A 19,230-nucleotide genomic window follows, 5' to 3' on the forward strand; every position below is an offset into this window, starting at 1 on the left:
TCCCCCGCTACCCATATTTTTAGTCTGCTGACAAGGACTGTGTCATTTAGTGATTGTTGTAAGCCATTTGGGGAGGCACTAACTGTCTAAAAAGCAGGATGAAATGTAGTAAAACAGAGCCATCCTAGCCACAGCATAACCTTCACAGGTATTCATTACTCTTATTTCAAACTCTGTTCAAGAGCCTCTGGGATGAGCTATTGCCAGCCAAGCTGGCAGGGGAGTGTGGGCCAGAGTTTTCAGAATTGGGTCGAAGGTCCCATGACTGAGCTGAACAGAGTTTGCAACAGGTGTAAGTCTCTCCTTTCTCTGTCCCATCCCTGCCACACCACCACAACTCCCCCAAACTGGTCATGTTGTGTGGATGCCTGATTATCGTCTTCTAAAGCAGCTACTCTATTCCGATCTTAAGAATGGAAAGCGTAATGCCGATGATCAACAAAAGAGATTTAAAGACTCTCTCAAGGCAAATCTTAAAAAATGTAGTATAAACACTGACAACTGGGAAACACTAGCCTGCAAGCACTCCAACTGAAGAACAGCCTTTAGGTGTTATGGACTTTGAAGACACTCAAACTCATGACAAAAGGGAGAAACGTGCTAAGAGGAAGGCACGCTTGGCAAACCCTCACTGTGGTCAACTCCTGCCCTGAAACCTATGTCCCCACTGTGGAAGGACGTGTGGATCCAGAATTGGCCTTCACAGTCACTTACGGACTCACTGTTAAGGCATGTTCATGGAAGACAAGCTTACTTGGCTACGAGTGATTGCCAAAGAAGAAGAAAGAACACTCCCCTGGAACACCTCTTTTTGGAAATATATGCTAGCCTAAATTATGCCATTTTAAATTACGCCAGCTGAGTTGGGGGAAAGAGTTACGCTGGTGTATCTCTGGCTCAAAAGGGATGAGAGCTACACTTGCTGATGTAGCCCCAGCCTCAGCTCAGCTGAGAAAGGCCAAGATCTGTTGAGACTCCTGTGAGTCTTGGATTCTGCTGCAAAGAACCAATTTAAAAAACACACCTTACTTGTGGTTCTGAAAACTGTTATGCACAGTGCCGCATGCTACAGCGGTAGCACTGTGGAGAAGACGCTCGTTGAATCTGCCTGGGATAGCAGATTGTGTAGAGTAGCTCTCAGTTGGCAGCTAATGACAGCAACCCAACAAGGCTCAGCCCTTCCAGGAAGCCTCCAATCCTTTCCAGGCATATTCGCCACAGTACACAGGCAGCTTCTACACTCAATATGCACTTTGTAGGAGATCTTGGCTTTCCGATGATTTACTAAGTCCATGTAAAGCTTTCAATCATTCAGAATTCAACTGGCCAATTCATAAACTAGGTTGGGTAGGTCATTAAAAAAGAAAAAAAAAATTGCTTATGGGATTTACTTGCCTAATGAATTTCAGGGAAGTTCCTTCACGTGTAAACAGTTCCTTTCAAATATAAAAGAATCAAGCCGTATTTTTAGCGTCTGCTCCTCGGTCTAACAGAAGGTACTTATGTTACACTTTTAGGGGGGTATGTAGAGAATGGGCTGAGGTGGAAAGTGGTGGGATTGCTGTGTTTACTGAATTGCTGTTTCTAAAATGAGAAGCCGATGGGCAGCGTAGCAGCAACTTGTCAGCTGCTCAGACAAGACTAGTTATATAAATGAGCACTAAAAGGCAGCGGTTGGTATGACTTCAAAGCGGCACAGTTATTCTAGGGTTGCCATATTTCAAACAGTGAAAATCTGGACAGAAAGGTTGTTGAACTTCCCCCCTGCAAAGGTGTTGAGCTTTTTGGGCAAAATCTCAAAAGAAAAGCTGTTTTTGAGCTATTTTTATGGGAAAACGGCAGAAATGGCACTGCCAACGTGGGCTGCTATACGTTTGGATTTTCCCAGACACTTTCCTGATTTCCACCCGGACACTGCTGCCAACTTCAGCATTCCAGATGTACGGCAAGCCTACTTATTCATAGTACAGTTCACTCAAATAGGTATTTGCCCATCTAGCTTCTTCTAACCAAATGTGCTGGCTGTAAACACTGGTTTGAATCAAAGGCAACACAGGCGGAATTCTGCTAGTCCGTCTTTTCACTTGGGATGGGAGATAAATTAGAAGCAGTTCACCTTTACAGATGAAACTACTGTCAGGAGCAAGCCAGCAGTAAATCACAGGGAGTAGGTGGAGTTAAACTCATGTGTATATATGTATATATATATATATATAAACAGCCACAGGATCTGCACAGGGGTGCCAGGCTTAATGAGCACAGCAACTCCTTTTGGGTAGGTTTTGCTCACATGTCTGCTTGCCCCCTTTTAGGGGTGTGGCAACTTTGTGGGACGGCCAGCGCCTCCCCCTGCTAATGATGCAGGCTGTGTTTTGAGGTCTCTCCTTGTCAAAGCACGAGCTTAGGCTCATGCTCCCAGCTTGAAATTCTGCTCCACGTCAGCCTGCCAATTTGGCCAATGGTAGGCTGTTCATTAGACCTTGCCAACAAAGGTCCGTATAGTCAAAGCTATGGTTTCCCAGTAGTGATGTATGGAAGTGAGAGCTGGACCATAAAGAAGGCTGATTGCCGAAGAATTGATGCTTTTGAATTATGGTGCTGGAGGAGACTCTTGAGAGTCCCATGGACTGCAAGAAGATCAAACCGATCCATTCTTAAAGAAATCAGCCCTGAGTGCTCACTGGAAGGACAGATCGTGAAGCTGAGGCTCCAATATTTTGGCCACCTCGTAAGAAGTGAAGACTCCCTGGAAAAGACCCTGATGTTGGGAAAGATGGAGGGCACAAGGAGAAGGGGACGACAGAGGACGAGATGGTTGGACAGTGTTCTCGAAGCTACCAGCATGAGTTTGACCAAACTGTGGGAGGCAGTGGAAGACAGGAGTGCCTGGCGTGCTCTGGTCCATGGGGTCACGAAGAGCCGGACACGACTAAACAACAACAGACTGGCACGGAGGGCCGGTCTGGTCTGAGGGAACAATCAAGCTACCCTCCAGTCCACTCCCAGGGGATTTAAAGCAGCCCGCCCAGCCTCCGACACCAAGCTCTTCTTCATCAGATCAACCCACACACTCCAGTATTTGGGCATTTACTCATTGAATTGACCTTGCTATGGCTGCGGTACTCACTGTATTTTTGCGGCCAGGCAGGAATTTGCCTAACAGGTGAATTGGCTATGACCTGGAGGTTTTGCCTGCCTCATAGCAATCGTCACAACTTTGGCGGTTTAGGCATTGGGTAACCTTAGCCTTGGTTGGGGGCTGGGGTCGCACCCCTGCTTTCCTCTCCAGAAACAGGGTATCTCATTAAAGGGACCTGTGATGGAGTGGCTTCTGTCCATTTGTCCAGGCAGGAAGCTTGGGCCTCAGCATTCCTAGAGATGGCGATTCCTGTGATGACCCCTCCCTATTTCATGTAAGTCACAGGAATCCCCGCTGCTGGGTGGACCCTGATGTCATTTCCGGTAGACAGCCCAGAAATAAACTCTTACCCAATGCTTATGCCAAACCACTTCATCTGTAGTCAATAAAATTGTAGCCTATTTTGATCCCTTTCAGCTGTGTGATCTTTGTAAAACGTCTGACCTCTGTAATTGCCAACAAGGGTTTTGCCACCAAGTACTAAGTCATCTTATGCAAAGGGATCAAATACTTATTTCACTCATTATAATGCCCATCAATCTCTGACTTTTGCCTTCTGGGTTTCTGGGGGCTTTCCTGTTGCTATTCTGTCTCTCGCGGCTACAAGAAACCTACCATTAAAATTATGGACTGGTCATTTCTTCATCAGAGGGCAAACAGGCAAATTTAGCAGGGGATCAAATACTTTCCCCCTTCACTGTATGTTGCATGATGCATAAAAATTGCATTATAGTGGAGAAGATATAAATGTTAGGGAAAATACCTTTTGCAAAAATGTGTATATTAGGCCAAATAGCATACAAAATTGGGTACAACAGGAAAATTCATGATAAAATGATAATTAACTTTTTTACTAAATTAAATGCAAACTGATATGGAAATGTGAAGATTGCGGATTTACTGTTCATTAGACCTTACCTAGACTCCTTAGTCTATAACGATGGTCCAAAGCTGCATGCTTGCTACTTTCAAAACTAATTCCCTGCAGAATAATTTCAAAACCTATGCGGTTGTGAGCATTTCCATTCATAAATGGTAATGATTGATTCGTTCAGTGCTATTTATGTTGCTGCTATTGGAATTATAACACATTTTTTCAAAGGATGGCCATAAGTCACACAAGATTCTTGTTTAAACTTTCACAAAACCGTTTGGTACAGGCTAGTTTATTTTGTCCGTAAGACAACAAAGTCCAAAAAACGACCAAGTTTTTTCAGTAAACAGTGTCTGGAAATAAAACTGCTCTTCCCGTAACCCATGTGACTGAGTTTGTTTAGGGAACGGGAGGTGAGGTTCTATCAGCACTGCAGAAAACTATATTGGACAGCTGTACTAGATGAAAGGTTGAATTTATAATCTCCGAGGTTAACATAGGCTCATTACACATATATACACAAATTCTTGAGGAAGCTGCTTTGGAGAACGATACAGACCTGCAGTCTGCTGGAACAGACATCACCTCACCGCAAAATCCTTCACTTTCAAGATACTAGAAAAATGTAGCTTTCTTTCCAAGTTAGAAACCCAAAACCAAATTAATAGCTGCAAAATGCAATGTGGAAATTTGATTCTTAAAATTAGAACCTTCCTATTAAGGTGAGGTTTTCTAGGTAAATATTTTTTTGTCTTTCAAAGGAAACATAAGCATCATGAATACTTCTGGATCGTGTCGTCATCTAGCAAAAGAAGATGAGAAGCCCTGTATCATTAATTATATTACTTATAGTTATATGAATGCCACAATCAGGCCCAATGGAAGTACATCTAAAGCCCCGCTAGGCGCTTCCCCCTCCTGCAATTAACAATCATATGGATGAAAAGTGGGGGTCACAGTGACTTATAGCATCTTTCTAAACCAGGCCAAAATCAAGTGAGCTGCTCACTTAGTTATCAGTGCTGAGTTGGACTGACCCTCATTTCGTCTACAGTCTTCACCATCACAATTTTGGTTGCACTCACAAACCCCATCACCACAAGGCAGTTAGCCCGAGAGGGAGGAAATCACATTGGCACCAAAGACAGCTTTTAAGGCTAAGTGTTGTGCATGGAGGTTTTCCAGTGCGGCTGGGGAGAGAAGGGTTAAACTTCTCCTCCTTGTGTACTGCAGTCCTGATTAAAATTGCCCCCCCCACCCCAATGCTTGGTATTTATTTATATTTTTAAATCTTAGGCATGGTTACTAGTCATACTAGCAATGCCTGGCTTAAGATGCAGACAAAATGAGGGTCAGTCCAACTCAGCACTGATAACTAAGTGAGCAGCTCACTTGATTTTGGCCTGGTTTAGAAAGATGCTATAATAAATAATAATTATCTCGGCCTTTCCCAATGACCCGTTTCCTCCCCCCCCCCCAAGAAAATCCAGCTGCTCATGGGTTGTGCAGAATGCAACCCCTTTCATCAGACACTTGAGTTTACATTTTTAAGAGGCACACATGCCAGAACATTTTGACCCCCTAGCTAGCAAACCCATTGTGATGATGAGTGACAGGGGGAAATGAGTGCTATTTAGAGGAACTTTTCAAAACTTGCCTGCTATTTTTTTCATTCTTAAAAGCCCTGTGTCACTAAAATGCTGACCTGAAGTTCAAGCTGACCTTATTTTAAAAATGGAGAACACCAGCAACACAGACATGTTGGCATGCCTTGCCAGTGTATGGATCTATCTGGTTTTTTTTTATAAAAAATAATAATTTAGTTCTATAAAAGTGAAGTATAAAGGTTGCATTTTATCTATAGTGATTTTATAGAAAAAGAACTGAAAATGTCAAGGCTGAGCCAGGCTTTGATTATCTGCCCTGGAACATTTTACCCTCAGTCATGGGCAAGAACTTGCATGTAGAACATTCATGTTTTTCAACAACTATTTGATGTCCTTGTTTAAATAAACTGGCCTTGGACTTCAGTTGCTGCTCGTCATGTACTTGCAAAGAGCATGTCGATCCTTCTGTGAATGATGCAACTTCAGCATATTGCTGGGGCACTGTGTTTTAAGCACAGCATTATAGACTTGAGGGTTCTTTTTGCTGACATTCACTACACTCTGCCCCCTGGGATTAAAATCCAGTGGCCACTGTCCCCACCTACACCCCAAACAAGAGTGAAGAGGTGCAATGCCACATGTGCAGAGGGATTAGAATCATTCAGAAAGGGGAGCAGGTCTCTTCATACTAAGGTAATGTAAAGTCACTGCATGCCTTCAAAGGCAGCTGCTGGTGGAACAGGTGTGCACCAAGAGACGGGCCCTGAATGCCTGGGAGAACTCTGGAAGCCTAAAGAGTTCTATGGCAGAGGTGTGCGGTGAATTTTTTTTTTGTAGACCAATTAGAGCCAGAGGCTCAAGCTTGCAAGGGCAATTGTGGAGGGGAGGGTGCCGACGTCACGTGTGACCATCATGCTCTCTAAGCAGGTCAGAAGCTTCCTCCTAATTTACAAGGAACATGTAGGAAGAAGAAGAAGAAGAGGAGGAGGAGGAGGAGTTTGGACATGATATCCCACCTTTCACTCCCCTTAAGGAGTCTCAAAGCGGCTAACAATCTCCTTTCCCTTCCTCCCCCACAACAAACACTCTGTGAGGTGAGTGGGGCTGAGAGACTTCAAAGAAGTGTGACTGGCCCAAGGTCACCCAGCAGCTGCATGTGGAGGAGCGGAGATGCGAACCCAGTTCCCTAGATTATGAGTCTATCGCTCTTAATCACTACACCATGCTGGCTAGGAGACTAGCCTAGAACCCCTAGTCCAATTGTACACACCATTGTACAGTGAACTTTATTCTGAGGTCAAGCCTCTGAGAAGAGAGAAAGAGGGGTCCAAATCGTGTCTTCCAAGAGTTGACAAAGCAGTGTTTTCCTAAACTGGAAGAGAACCTGCCTGGCTGAGCTTCTGAAACAGGTTGCAAAGTTTCATTGCATGACTGAAGGACGGGCTCTGGAACCCAGAGATGGAGAGCAACAGCCCCCCTTGTCACAACAGAGGAATACACCAACGCTACCCACACTCACCAGGCATGCAGCATTCTCTCTCTCTCTCTCTCTCTCTCTCTCACACACACACACACTCATGCACACATACAGAAGCACCCACCCACCAGCATTTCCAGCCTCTTGCACTGTAGTGATGGGATGAGATAGCTTCTCTCAAAGAGCAGGCAGGGGACTTTATCCCTGATCTCAGTACTAGGATTGGATATAAAAGATCCCTGTGCCTGCTCTTTAGAGAAGATAGCTAAAGGGCAGGCAGAGTTGTTTATCTCCCAGATAAAGCTTTGAGGCTGGTGGAGCACTACTTGTGGCCAGATGTTACTCACAAAGTTAGCCACTGTCAGGGCTGGCTCCTGGTCCCAGCTCACAGAGGACCAACGCTGGCTGGTATTTATGTACAAAAGTCTTTATTGAAGTACAGTTTCCATTTCCACGCCGCAGCGCTCCAGCTCTACGTCTAGACTTTAGACCGGCGAAGCTCCATCTGAGTCCCCGCCCCCTGTACACCAGTTTAAGACTCTGGCTTTACTCCACCTCTTCTTTCTCCTCTGGGTCCTGCTGCCCTCCGGGGCCCCTGTCTCCCTGGATTCCTCTGAGGCTGACGATGACCCCCCTGACTCCTCCCTCTCTCTTCGGCGGGCTTTAGGACCTGGCTCTCTTCCCGGGCTGCCCACTGTGCCTCCCTCCTGTACATTTGAACTTGGCGCGCGCGCGCGTTTAACTTTCCTGATGACCGTTTCCTCACTCCCCGACGGAGGTGTGGTCAATCCTGCCTCATGTTCTCCCGCTGGCAGCGCTCCACCTGATCCCGATGCCTGGGACTCCTCCCCCCTACTGCACTCTGGGGGGGACGTGGGCCCTGATTTCCAACTGCTACTCTCTGAGTCCCCTCTGCCCCCTTCTTCCCGAGGTGTCCCCCTGGGCACTCCCCTTGCCCTGACCATGGGAGCTCCTTTCTGTGAATCGTCCGATTCACTGGAAAGACTCAGAGACCTCGGATCGCTGTCATCGCTGACATTTCCTTCGGACTCCTCCCCTTCACTTTCCATTTCCTCCTTATCCTGTGCCTCTGCTCCTGAACCCCTGACAGCCACCCTTTCCCTATTGGATAGACAACCATTGGCAAACATAGTACTCAAGGTTAGGACGCAACTCTTACCTCAGCTGTGGGAATCTGTGGCCTTCCAAATGCTGCTGAACTCCAGCTCCCATCATCCTTGTCCAATAGGATACTATGGGATTGCCCAATCAGCTTGCTATGGCTGATGGGAGTTGTAGTTCAGCAATACCTAGGAGGCCAAAGGTTCCCTATTCCTGCCCTTGGAGGAAGGATGGGATAAAAATGCAATATGTAAATAAATATCACTTTGAAAAGTCGTAGTAGACTTCCATAGAACCCTAATTATCTGTTAGCAGTACCTGTCACTTAAGAGACAGGGAATTATGCTTAACAGCTGCTTTATCTCTTCTTTCCTCTGAGGAGGGATGTAACCATTTCAACAGCACTAGACTGTGGTCTCAGCAGAAAGGCCTATCGGATGAATAAAAGGTCACGAGGTTATTGTGCCTTTCTGATGGAGAAGTTTCCTTGTGGAAGGAGGAGATGTTCAACGTTAATAGCCTTGTTCATACCACAGTGAACTGCTCACCTTTAACATTACTAGCTTCCCTGCAGCATTTTGAGTCATTATACCTATCCGACCAAGATCTGGAAGTTGTAGTCAATAGCCTGTAATCTTTTTGGTTCATCAAGTTACACCTTGCTTCAGGACTCTTTTGATCATACTAAAGGGAACAGGCTTCCTTTTCTCACATCTAATGCCTTGTTTGCTTGCTGTAAATATTCGACTATTTGTCTAGCTGGGGTCCCAGCATGCTTTTTCCTACCAAGAACCCTGAGCAAGCAAGATTGTTTTACAACCACATGCACAACATCACATTCTCATTGCAGGTGATGAGCTGTGCCGGTTGGTTAGAACATATATGGAGTTCTAGAGTTCTATCTTTTTTCTGAACTTTGGTTGGGTCCGTGGGGAAAGTAATAACTCTCCCCCCAGACCCAACCAAAGTTCAGAAATAAAAAACAAATCGAAGGCCATTGATTGAGGTAGATTTCCCTATAATGAAGCTGTGTCTCATGGGGCTGATGTTCTGCACAAATCAAAAGGCCATCAGTTTTAAATGATTTTATTTAATGCAATGGCATTTGGTTTGCATTTGCTGGAAAGGAAAAGACCACCCATATACACATATTACAAAGCACTTAAAATTGAGAACAGAATATATTTTTTTTGTGTACTTTTACAGAAAGAGCGTTTGATTTATAATGAGGTCGTCTTCAGCAATCCAAAAAGATCTGGTCCACTGATAATGGTTCTCTATGTGTTTACTGTTGAGCAGTCTTATTTAGGTTTGAGTGAGTTCTCTTGATGGGCATATGTGCCTGGGTTCAATTTGGGGCTGGGCTTGGTATACCAAGCTGTTTCTCCAAAATATCTAAAAATAGCACCCCCCTCCGACCAATCTGGGGGTCCTGTTCAACCCCCGCTGACTACACCGAGAGTACAACATGGCCTGAATCCATCTTCAGTCCCCATGAATATGCCAACCACTCTCAAGCCCTAAAGTCTCTTCCTTCCACTGAAACATCATCTCATGGACAGCAGCAATGACCAAGAGGTCTCTCTGCAAATCTTCCATTCAATCCTGAAACCCAGGACATTGCAGCTGCAACATCCCAGTTCTGAGGATGATATGGTTTCCCAAGGCATTTGAGGACTTAATAGGGATAACACTGCTCTGGAAGCTACATATTCCAGGAATAAGTGCACCTTTAATGCTATCGTGAAGATTCATGGAGCAAGGACCTATGAGATATGCAGTTCCCAGGGCGCCTGATGTCTTGAAACTTGAAGCACCTTGGAAAGAAAGTGTGTGGTTTTTTAATAAAAAAAAAATATTTCTACATTCCTATATTGCTGATGACCCACCCATGTTCAAAATATCAACTTCTTTTCTTCACTGGAGAATGACACTTGATTCATAATGTGGCTGAACAATCTAGCCTGAAGATGTTTGTTTACGGAGCAAAATAGCTGCATATATCTCTAGTGTATTGTTAGGTCAGATACCCCAGATTAAGTGGTTTGAGGACTGAAATGCTGCCCGTGAGTGAGATGCAAGGATGGCAATGGTGTTGTAGTCAGAGTGCTGGACTAGGATCTGGGAGACCGGGGTCCAAATCCCCACTTAGGCATGTAGCTCACTAGGGCCAGTCACTGTCTGTCAGCATCACCTCCCTCACAGGGTGTTGTGCTGTGGATAAAATGAGGAGGGGCAGAAACATGCACACCAGTGGTGCCATCTTGAACAAAACATTGGGGGTAGGCTCGACCTCCACTGCTGCCCCCTCACTGCACCACAAGCAAGGGACCCCAGCCCCCAAGAGGTGACACCTATGATGCATACCACCTTGAGCTCCTTGCAGGAAAGATTATAAATGTAATATAACTTTTTTAACTGCGTGAGGGGGTATTGTTTTTGTTTGTTACTATGCTGTGCATTTTTGTGTTTTTATATTGTAAACCACCTTGTGATCCTCAGATGAAGGGCAGCACAGAAATTTAATCAACAACAACAACCAACAAATTTAAACATTGATTATATTTGTGACCTATATTATTATTATTTTAATAATAATAATAATAATAATAATAATAATAATAATAATAATATGCTGCCCAACTGACTGGGTTACCCCAGCTGCTCTGGGCATTTCTTGAAACCTGTATAATCCATCCTATATCAACTCACACAAAATATCGAGTAATGCATGATGCCAAATAGTGTCCAAGGCTTAGGAAAATAGGCAAAAGAGAGCCATGGCTAAAATATGAATTGCCTGTGCCAAAAGAGGAGGAGGTAGATTTCAAAACTGGGAGCAGAAGCTGCATGACCCTAACACTGCTAATTAGTCAATTATAAGAGAACTAAATTCCTGTGATTGAATTTGTGACCAAAATAGCTCTTGTTGATAACAAGACTATTCCGTAAGATTAAAAAGAAGAACAGGGAAGAAAAGGGAAAAAATTACTTTCATCGAAGTAGCAGAGCGAATTTTCAGGAATATATTTAAATGGAAATGATGAAGTGTCGACATTTCACGGCATGCTTAAATTGGATGCAATCGTGCAAGCTGTTAGAATACGTACAATTAGCTGCCGTGGTATTACATACCGTAAGTATTCCCCTGGCCTGTTCGCAGCTGAGCGGCTTGTGAACTGCGCCAAGACGTTCAAAGCTTTTTCTCTTGGACAAGAATATGCATGGTGCAATTTGAAGCAACATGAGCCCTTTGAGGAGGGTCTGCCAGACAAACAAAGCAGCTACTCCCTGCATTGTCCCAACACTTACTGTGTATTGTAGCATTAGAGAGGGAAGAGGCGGCTCTAATTGAGGTGGCTCTAAGTTTGATGTGCATCTTTGGCACGCCCCCACCGCTATCCTGCCTATGGGATTCCCCATTGCGTTGGGAGGCTGTGCCTCTTCTTTCATCTTCCCAAACTGCATCTTATAAATCTACGCTACCAGTGGACCAGCAGACAAGTGGGACCTTCCTGCAGCTCGCACTGGGCATGGAGAGGAGAAGGCAGTGGTGATACCCTGAACAAGTATGGCAAAAAGTAGCATCAAAGTTGAACAGAAGAAGGGACCATGGCAGCTGCCCAACCATGATGCTTGGTGCAGCTGAGCTTGCATGGAAAGGCTTCAGGGCTAGTGGGAGAAGGAAAAAGGCTGTTAAAATTGCTGGTTGGTAAACTTTCGTAGTGATGTATGGAAGTGAGAGCTGGACCATAAAGAAGGCTGATCGCCGAAGAATTGATGCTTTTGAATTATGGTGCTGGAGGAGACTCTCAAGAGTCCCATGGACTGCAAGAAGATCAAACCTCTCCATTCTGAAGGAAATCAGCCTTGAGTGCTCACTGGAAGGACAGATCCTGAAGCTGAGGCTCCAATACTTTGGCCACCTCATGAGAAGAGAAAAGACTGGGAAGGATTGAGGTCACAAGGAGAAGGGGATGACAGAAGACGAGATGGTTGGACAGTGTTCTCGAAGCTACCAGCATGAATTTGACCAAACTGCAGGAGGCAGTGGAATGCAGGAGTTCCTGGCATGCTCTGGTCCATGGGGTCACGAAGAGTCGGACATGACTAAATGACTTAACAACAACAAAACTTTTGTCTGCAGGTAAATAGTTCAGGATGGTCATTTGTGTATGTGACAACAGCGGCTAGAATATTATATGCACAGAAATGGAAAGAAAAGAAGGTTCCAACGAAGGAGGAATGGCTCTTGAAAGTAACGGACTATGCGGAAATGGCAAAGCTGAAAGCGAAATGAAGAGAGCAAAATGATGAACTTTTTTATGGAGAACAGAGGCCTTTCGTGGACTATCTAAAAAAATATTACAGTCAAATGAAATTGTGGGCAGGACTCGAGATAAAAGCAGAAGAAGAAAAATGACAAAATGATTGTAACAGAGAAACCTTTTGTAATAGCTAAAGATATAATGCAGTAGAAAAGGTTTGTGCAAAACCACTGAGTAGGTGAGGGTGGGATGGTCAAATGGTGTTTTATCAACAGGAGCTGATTTTTTTGGAGATGGCCTTCTGATAGCTCTGGTTTTGTTTTGTAATGAGACTCCCAAGCCCTGTTCAGGCATTCGCAACCTCCATGTGATTAGACTTCCATAAGGGAGAGTGGGAAGGCTAGTCCTGATCACCCCTGTGGCTGGCCCTGCTGCCTTCCATTACTTGGAGGGCCCAATGTTTCCAGTGGGAAGTCTTCTATACTCATGGAGACTCCATGTGCAACTTAGAATCCTGATCTTCTGACATTCTAAACCAAGCAGCAAACCTCCAAGAGTAAGGAAAGCTCCTTGCTGCAGAAGTTCATCTCCTCAACATGTGGAAGGTGATGGTCAATGGTGGGGATGTGATGGAGTGGGTGAGCCAATGGCTCGTTCCTGCTCTCCCTTCATTCCACGAGGCTGAACATCTGACGAGGGGCTTTTGGGAGAGGGTAGATGGGTGTAGATGTTAGAAACAGTGGTTGGTGGTTTGAGTGAAAGAGAATGCTGAGAACTTCTAAATGGAGTTAGCTGAAATTGGGATGCATTCAGAGATTGTCCCATGACTCTCTGGAGGAGCCCCTCTTCTGAAAGATTGCCTCCTTCCTTCCATTCATGCTCTGTTGTATGTAAATAAAGCTTATGATTATAACTGGAAGTACAGGAATGGATTGCGCCCAGTGGGGAGTGTGAACCCTCCTTCCAGCCAACTAATGCAAATAAAGGAGGAAACACAGACTGTATTTCAATGCATTATTTTTGGTTTGTGTGTCTGCCCCCACTTACATTTAAGCAGAGGGAATGCTCTGCTATTTTTAGTCCACTGCTCTAGGAAAGATTATTATAAAGCCTAAAGCCTAAAAGAAGATTGTAGGCACACTGCCCACACATCATCTATAACTTTTCCAAAGAGAAGATCAAGCACACGTTATACCCAAGCTTCTGTAGGTTAGCTGTGGGATATGTATACATGTTTCATTTCTGGTACGGAGCTGTTCAAGAAAAGTCTTTGTCAAAACCTGGGGTTGTCACAAAGGAAGACAAATGAAAAAGAGAGGAAAGCAGTAGGAACAACTGAGCAATTTCCACAACTCATTCAGGAATCTCACCTGGTATTCCATCATGTATCCAGTAGTTAATGTCTGTTCCTTCACCGTTTTCAAAGACATCAGTAACATTGATGGGCTTCAGCAACTTCATGATCTCCTTCATGATGTCACGAGCTTTATCACTGCCTGTGAAAGCCAGGCCGGTGGGCATGAATGTTCCCTCATCAGACTCCATCACCATGTCAAAGTTGGAGATGTTCTCCTGAAAGACATAAAGTGAAAACCTTGGGTCTGCAAAGACCAATTTTAAGGAGGACATTGTTTTGGTAACCGTTTCACTTCCTGCACTACCTGCCATGCAGTTAGACAGGAAATGTGTGTGAACCAGAAATTTTGAGTGGAGAATGACAGCATTGTAATGGCTAGGGCTCAGTTCATATGCAGCACTGCCGCTCCAACGAATTGGGCCTTGTTGGAACATGGACGAGAGACTAACTGAAGTGCTCCCTCCTTTCTCATCCCCTCTGCAACTTACCCATCTGTCTTCAAGGAAGACCATCCAAATTGGTGGCCATCGCTACCTCCTTGTGGGAGCGAATGCCATAGTTTATCTATGCACTGTGTGAAGGAAAAACTTCTCAATCTTTAATCATTCAGCTTCATTGCATGTCCCTAGTGCTCATATTTTAAGAGAGAGGGAGGGGAAAAAGCTCTCTTCACACAATGCATCATTTTATACACATTGATCATGTCCGCTACTCGCCAGACCTTTCCTCACAATGGAGTTGCTCCAACCCCTTAATCATTTTGGTTGCCTGTGGGGAGACAGTGTCCTGGCAAACTGCCCGTTGCTCCTTTAAACTTGTGTCTTGACTGGCTGCTTCCCATTGCTGTGAACTCATTGGGCAACCTGTGCTTCATAGTTTCCACGCTGCATCTGCCATACAAGGATAATAAACAACCTATTTTATTGGGTTTATGTGTGGATTACAATGTGAGGCGCTTTGAATAAGGTGTTACGAGTAAGAGAGCACAATGGATGCAATGCAGAAGAGCTCAGCCAGTGTGACATAGTTGTTATGAAAGATCAGCCTATTGAGCAGCATTATTGAACTTGCAAAGTGGCTTTTGAAAAGCCTCAGAGTTTAAACAGCAGTGTGAGGTTCTGGCATAAGAGCTGCAAAAAGAGAAACTTGCTTTATTATTTACTTGCATACTTATTTACAGAGAACATTCTCTGGGAGGCTTGTACTGTAAAAGCCTTGCAGCATCAATAAAATTTCATGATGCAAAACTCAACTGTAAAACAATACAAGAGCAGATCTGAAGAATAATTTAAAATATTGTTGTGAGTTGGGAAGGGTAGTCTACATGCTTGAGTCCCTTCCAATTCCTGGATCCAGCATGGATTCAGTTTCTGGAATGGATTCAATTCTTGGAATAGCCAGGCTAGCTTCCTGGTGAGGTAATGGCCTAAGTATAGGCTGTTAAGGTAACAAAGGAAGTGGTTTGGTGCCAGAGGACAAATGGGTGCTCCTCCCATTAAACTATGTATTAGTTAGAAACACAAAGGCCAGAGTTGTATATGCGAGCTTTGATGGTAGAGGCTGCAGACTGCAGGCTAGGCAGCTAAGAGACAGAGCCATGCCTGATTGTGGGTGAAATCCAAAGCTGTGGCTGTGGGAGAAGCAAGACACTCTTTGGGGTGTTAATGCTGTGAGCCCCTGCACCATAGGGACAGATTGTATATATATGTCAATAAACCATATATTATAAAGACAACACAGTCCCCGCTGTCTCTCCTTTGGAGGAAACCAAATCTGGGGTAGGTGCCTGAACCCCTGGAATCTTACGCTGCTCAGAGATTGGGGTGGTGTGTGATAATATTTAAAACAGCCTCCCACAACCTGGTGCCTGGTTGGGGCTGATGCAAGTTGTAGCCCAACATCTGGAGGGTGTAAGGTTGAGGTATGTCTTAAAAGTCCTTAAGACAATGTAAAGAAGCATTTGCCTGGCGCTGAAATGACCCCGAAGCAGTCACCAAGTGAGCATCTCTAGGGAGAGAATTTCACAGCCAAGGTGCCAACACCAAAAATGCCCTCTTTGTGTTTAAAAAACATGTTCCTACTTTTGGAGGCAGCTTTGCTTTCTTGCACCAATGACAAATCTCCAATTTCTTTTTCTTAATTTAGGGTAATCTGAAAGTCACTGTCAGGCTGACTGTGGGGAGCTACTGATAGGGAATGTCTCTAAATTATTATTATTATTAAATAACATTGACAAGTTGCACGTCTGTGCCTTCGGATCAGACAGGAAGGCTGTAACCTAGAAAAGGGCAGAAGGAAAGACATTGTGAAGCAGTTTGAAGATTGCACCGGGTAAAATAAATGATGAGCACCCCTTTGCTTTTCTGGGCCATGCACAATATTTCTGGCATCACTTATTAAACAATCACTGAGATATAATTAAGTACTTCACACATATCTCCTCCAACTTCTACACAAACATTCATTAAAATCAGCCTTGCAATAATATTCTGAGGCAAGTAGTTATTACCAAATCGAGTGACTTCATCACGGAAGAATATACTCTGCTGAAATCTGCGGACCCCTTGAGAGGTTAATTTGAAGACTGGCTTTAGGTGTTTCATTTTCTTTCATTCTTTCCTTTCTGACCACCCAAGCAGGTATATTCAGTTTCGAAAAGGAAGGCAGGCAATTAGTCGTTCTGTGCGCCCCTGCACTGTAGTAGCCATAAATCAGACATGGTTAAGGAGACATAGAACTTATCTCTCTTAACAGCATAAGGAGGTGTTTGGGTTGGGGTTGTTTTTTTTTTAACACCACCGTTTACTATGGCACAAGCACCCAAATTTGTCACCTCCAAACTGGCATTTCAGTAGCCATTGGTTAAGATCCTTTGGAAGGTAGGGATGAAGTCTGGCTGGGTCAGAGTGAAAGTGGGTTGCTGATGCCTCTATGGCAATGAGGCAAGTTTCCTCAATTATTATTTCCAACTAGGAGACTGGGCTGCATGTGTGCTTCTTGAAGAGTGCTCCTGGCAAGTGAGCTCCGTTCCTTTCACCTAGTAGATCACAGCCCTTAGGCAATGGCATAAGCCTTAGCTGGATCCCAGCATATGGCTGTGCAGCTTAAAGCCTTCCAAGGTATGGTGGCCACACTTACATATCACTGAAAAAGAGGAAACGCATCACCAAAAGAGAGGGCTCACATTTGCATAAAATGCTGACTGATATGTAGAGGTACAAATTTTAAAATAACTACTATAATTTTAATAGAAATGCAATGCATCTCACCATAGTGGGGGGGGGGGGGGGAGACGACGACGACGACTGAACAGTCTGATGCCCAGGTGCTAATTGTAGATTTCAAGGACCTGAAATTTCAAGGACCTGTTATCTGTTCCTATGGTTCTTTATCTTTAAAGGACCTGACAGCCATTCAAACAGAGGATTCCTCCAAATAGAAGTCCATCCTTTGTGAAGTAGGCCACTCAATTTCAAAGTGTTGTGGGCGTGTCACTTGCTAAATCTAGCTTTTGTTCCACCTGTGTGCTGCAAAAACGCTATTGTTTATCGATGACAGAAGAAGTCATATACAGTCCCAAAGATATAATACTGAAGGGTACACAGTACCGGGACCTTCTTTTCTAGAAGGTGGGTGTAACCTCTGATTGGCAGATGACAGTCATACTTAGCATCCGTATGTGCATTAGAGACTTGAGAGCAGTATGTGCATTACATCAATAATCAAGACAGAATGCAAACTGGTACGATTTAAGGTAGATTTTCAACCTTTTTTTTTAATCCCACTTGTTAATTTAGGGACTACCCAAATGTTAATTTAGGGACTGCATACCACCTCCCTGTTAGGATATTTCCATTCCACCTTAAAAGGGAGCAGGCTTTGTGAGTCACAGAGTCTGCGTATTTCCTGTTCACAGGAAGTTTATGTTGTGTATTTGCTTTCGTTTCTCTCTATGCCTGAACACTGAAGCAGGCAGTCATGTTTTTCTTTGTTCTGACCAACGCCGAATAAACTTGTAAATAATACTCTCCTGCGTGCATCTTTCGCTGTGAATTATCTGCTGATAGAGCGTGCATCAGCTCTGGAATGTGGCAAGCAATTTCTGGAGCTCGTGTCGCTAATTGCTGATACTGCGTCTACGGGAGATCAATGGACGTCCGGAGACGACGTGGAGTCATGATGGACTTTGTCTCCCAACACTCCCTGCTTGCCCACATTCATCGTTCATGGCTGAAATGAAACTGAAGTGGGGACTTCCTAGTTCATAGCTCAGTCCCTTAGCAACTTTGCTACATCAGAGTCCTGCTCCGTTGTCCATTTACACAGCATGACGACAATGAGAGGTGGCGCAATCTCTGCCCCCAACCCACACGTTTGTGAGAATGACTGTAAGAAGTTACATGCAAAGGGACCTCATACAGATGTTCCAATGGATATCTGTTATAATAATAATAATAATAATATATTATTTATACCCCGCCAATCTTTTGGTGGGAATCTGTGCTAGCTGAGGTGGTGGCGGCTGCCCTCACCACCCCTTCCTCCTCCTTATCTCTTCTCTTGCTGTTTCTGCCTCGTCTTCCTCCCTCCCTGGATGTTAGTGGTTAGTAGTGCTGCCGTACATCCTGCCTCGTCGCCCCTCCCTCTGTTTTTGCCACTGCAAGGGTAGAAGCCATCTTTCCACCTCCTTCTCCATGCCGTGGTCTAAACAGGCAAGGTAGCGTACTTCCTCAAGAGAGTTGCATTCTGGGCCAGGCAGCTGGCCCTGTGCTGCCACAACAGCTAGATGTTTTGTCTAAACTTCATTTTTGCCTATGCTTAAACAAAATTTCTAGCCGCTGTGTCAAAGCAGTGGCGGCACAGGCAGTCTCTCACTTGCTTCACCCAGAATGCACTGCTCTGAAGAAGGGCCCACCTTGTGGCAGAATGGAGGAGAAGGAGCGTCACATGGTTGCAGCAGGATGTTGCTCTCCATATGAGGCTTCTGTTGGTCAAGGCCAGCAGTAGCATGTATGCCACCTGAGATGAATGTCTGAGTTCAACTCATGACTTAGCTGGCCTTGATCCCGGACCTCCAACACATGCCTTCATTATATAACAACAACAACAACAACAAACAACAACAACAATATTTATTATTTATACCCCACCCATCTAGCTGGGTTTCCCCAGCCACTCTGGGCAGCTCCCAAAAGAATATTAAAAACACGAGAAAACATCAAACATGAAAAGCTTCCCTAAAAAGGGCTGTCTTCAGATGTCTTCTAAAAGTCAGACAGTTGTTTATTTCCTTGACATCTGACGGGAGGGTGTTCCACAGGGCGGGCGCCACTACCGAGAAGGCCCTCTGCCTGGTTCCCTGTAACCTCACTTCTCGCAGTGAGGG

General features: G+C 44.6%; 1 protein-coding gene across 4 annotated transcripts in view; it reads right to left on the reverse strand.

Moving 5' to 3' along the window:
- CPQ (carboxypeptidase Q) overlaps positions 1-19,230 on the reverse strand; it is a 155,603-nt gene that overhangs the window by 16,108 nt on the left and 120,265 nt on the right. For all 4 annotated transcript variants that reach the window (XM_083451244.1, XM_083451246.1, XM_083451247.1 and 1 more), the window contains exon 7: positions 13,858-14,059. In XM_083451244.1, coding sequence (XP_083307370.1) covers positions 13,858-14,059 — 202 coding nt within the window. The remainder of the gene's footprint in view (positions 1-13,857; positions 14,060-19,230) is intronic.

Source organism: Podarcis tiliguerta, assembly GCF_965153285.1.
Source record: "Podarcis tiliguerta genome assembly, chromosome: 7".
Taxonomy (NCBI): Eukaryota; Metazoa; Chordata; class Lepidosauria; order Squamata; family Lacertidae; genus Podarcis; species Podarcis tiliguerta.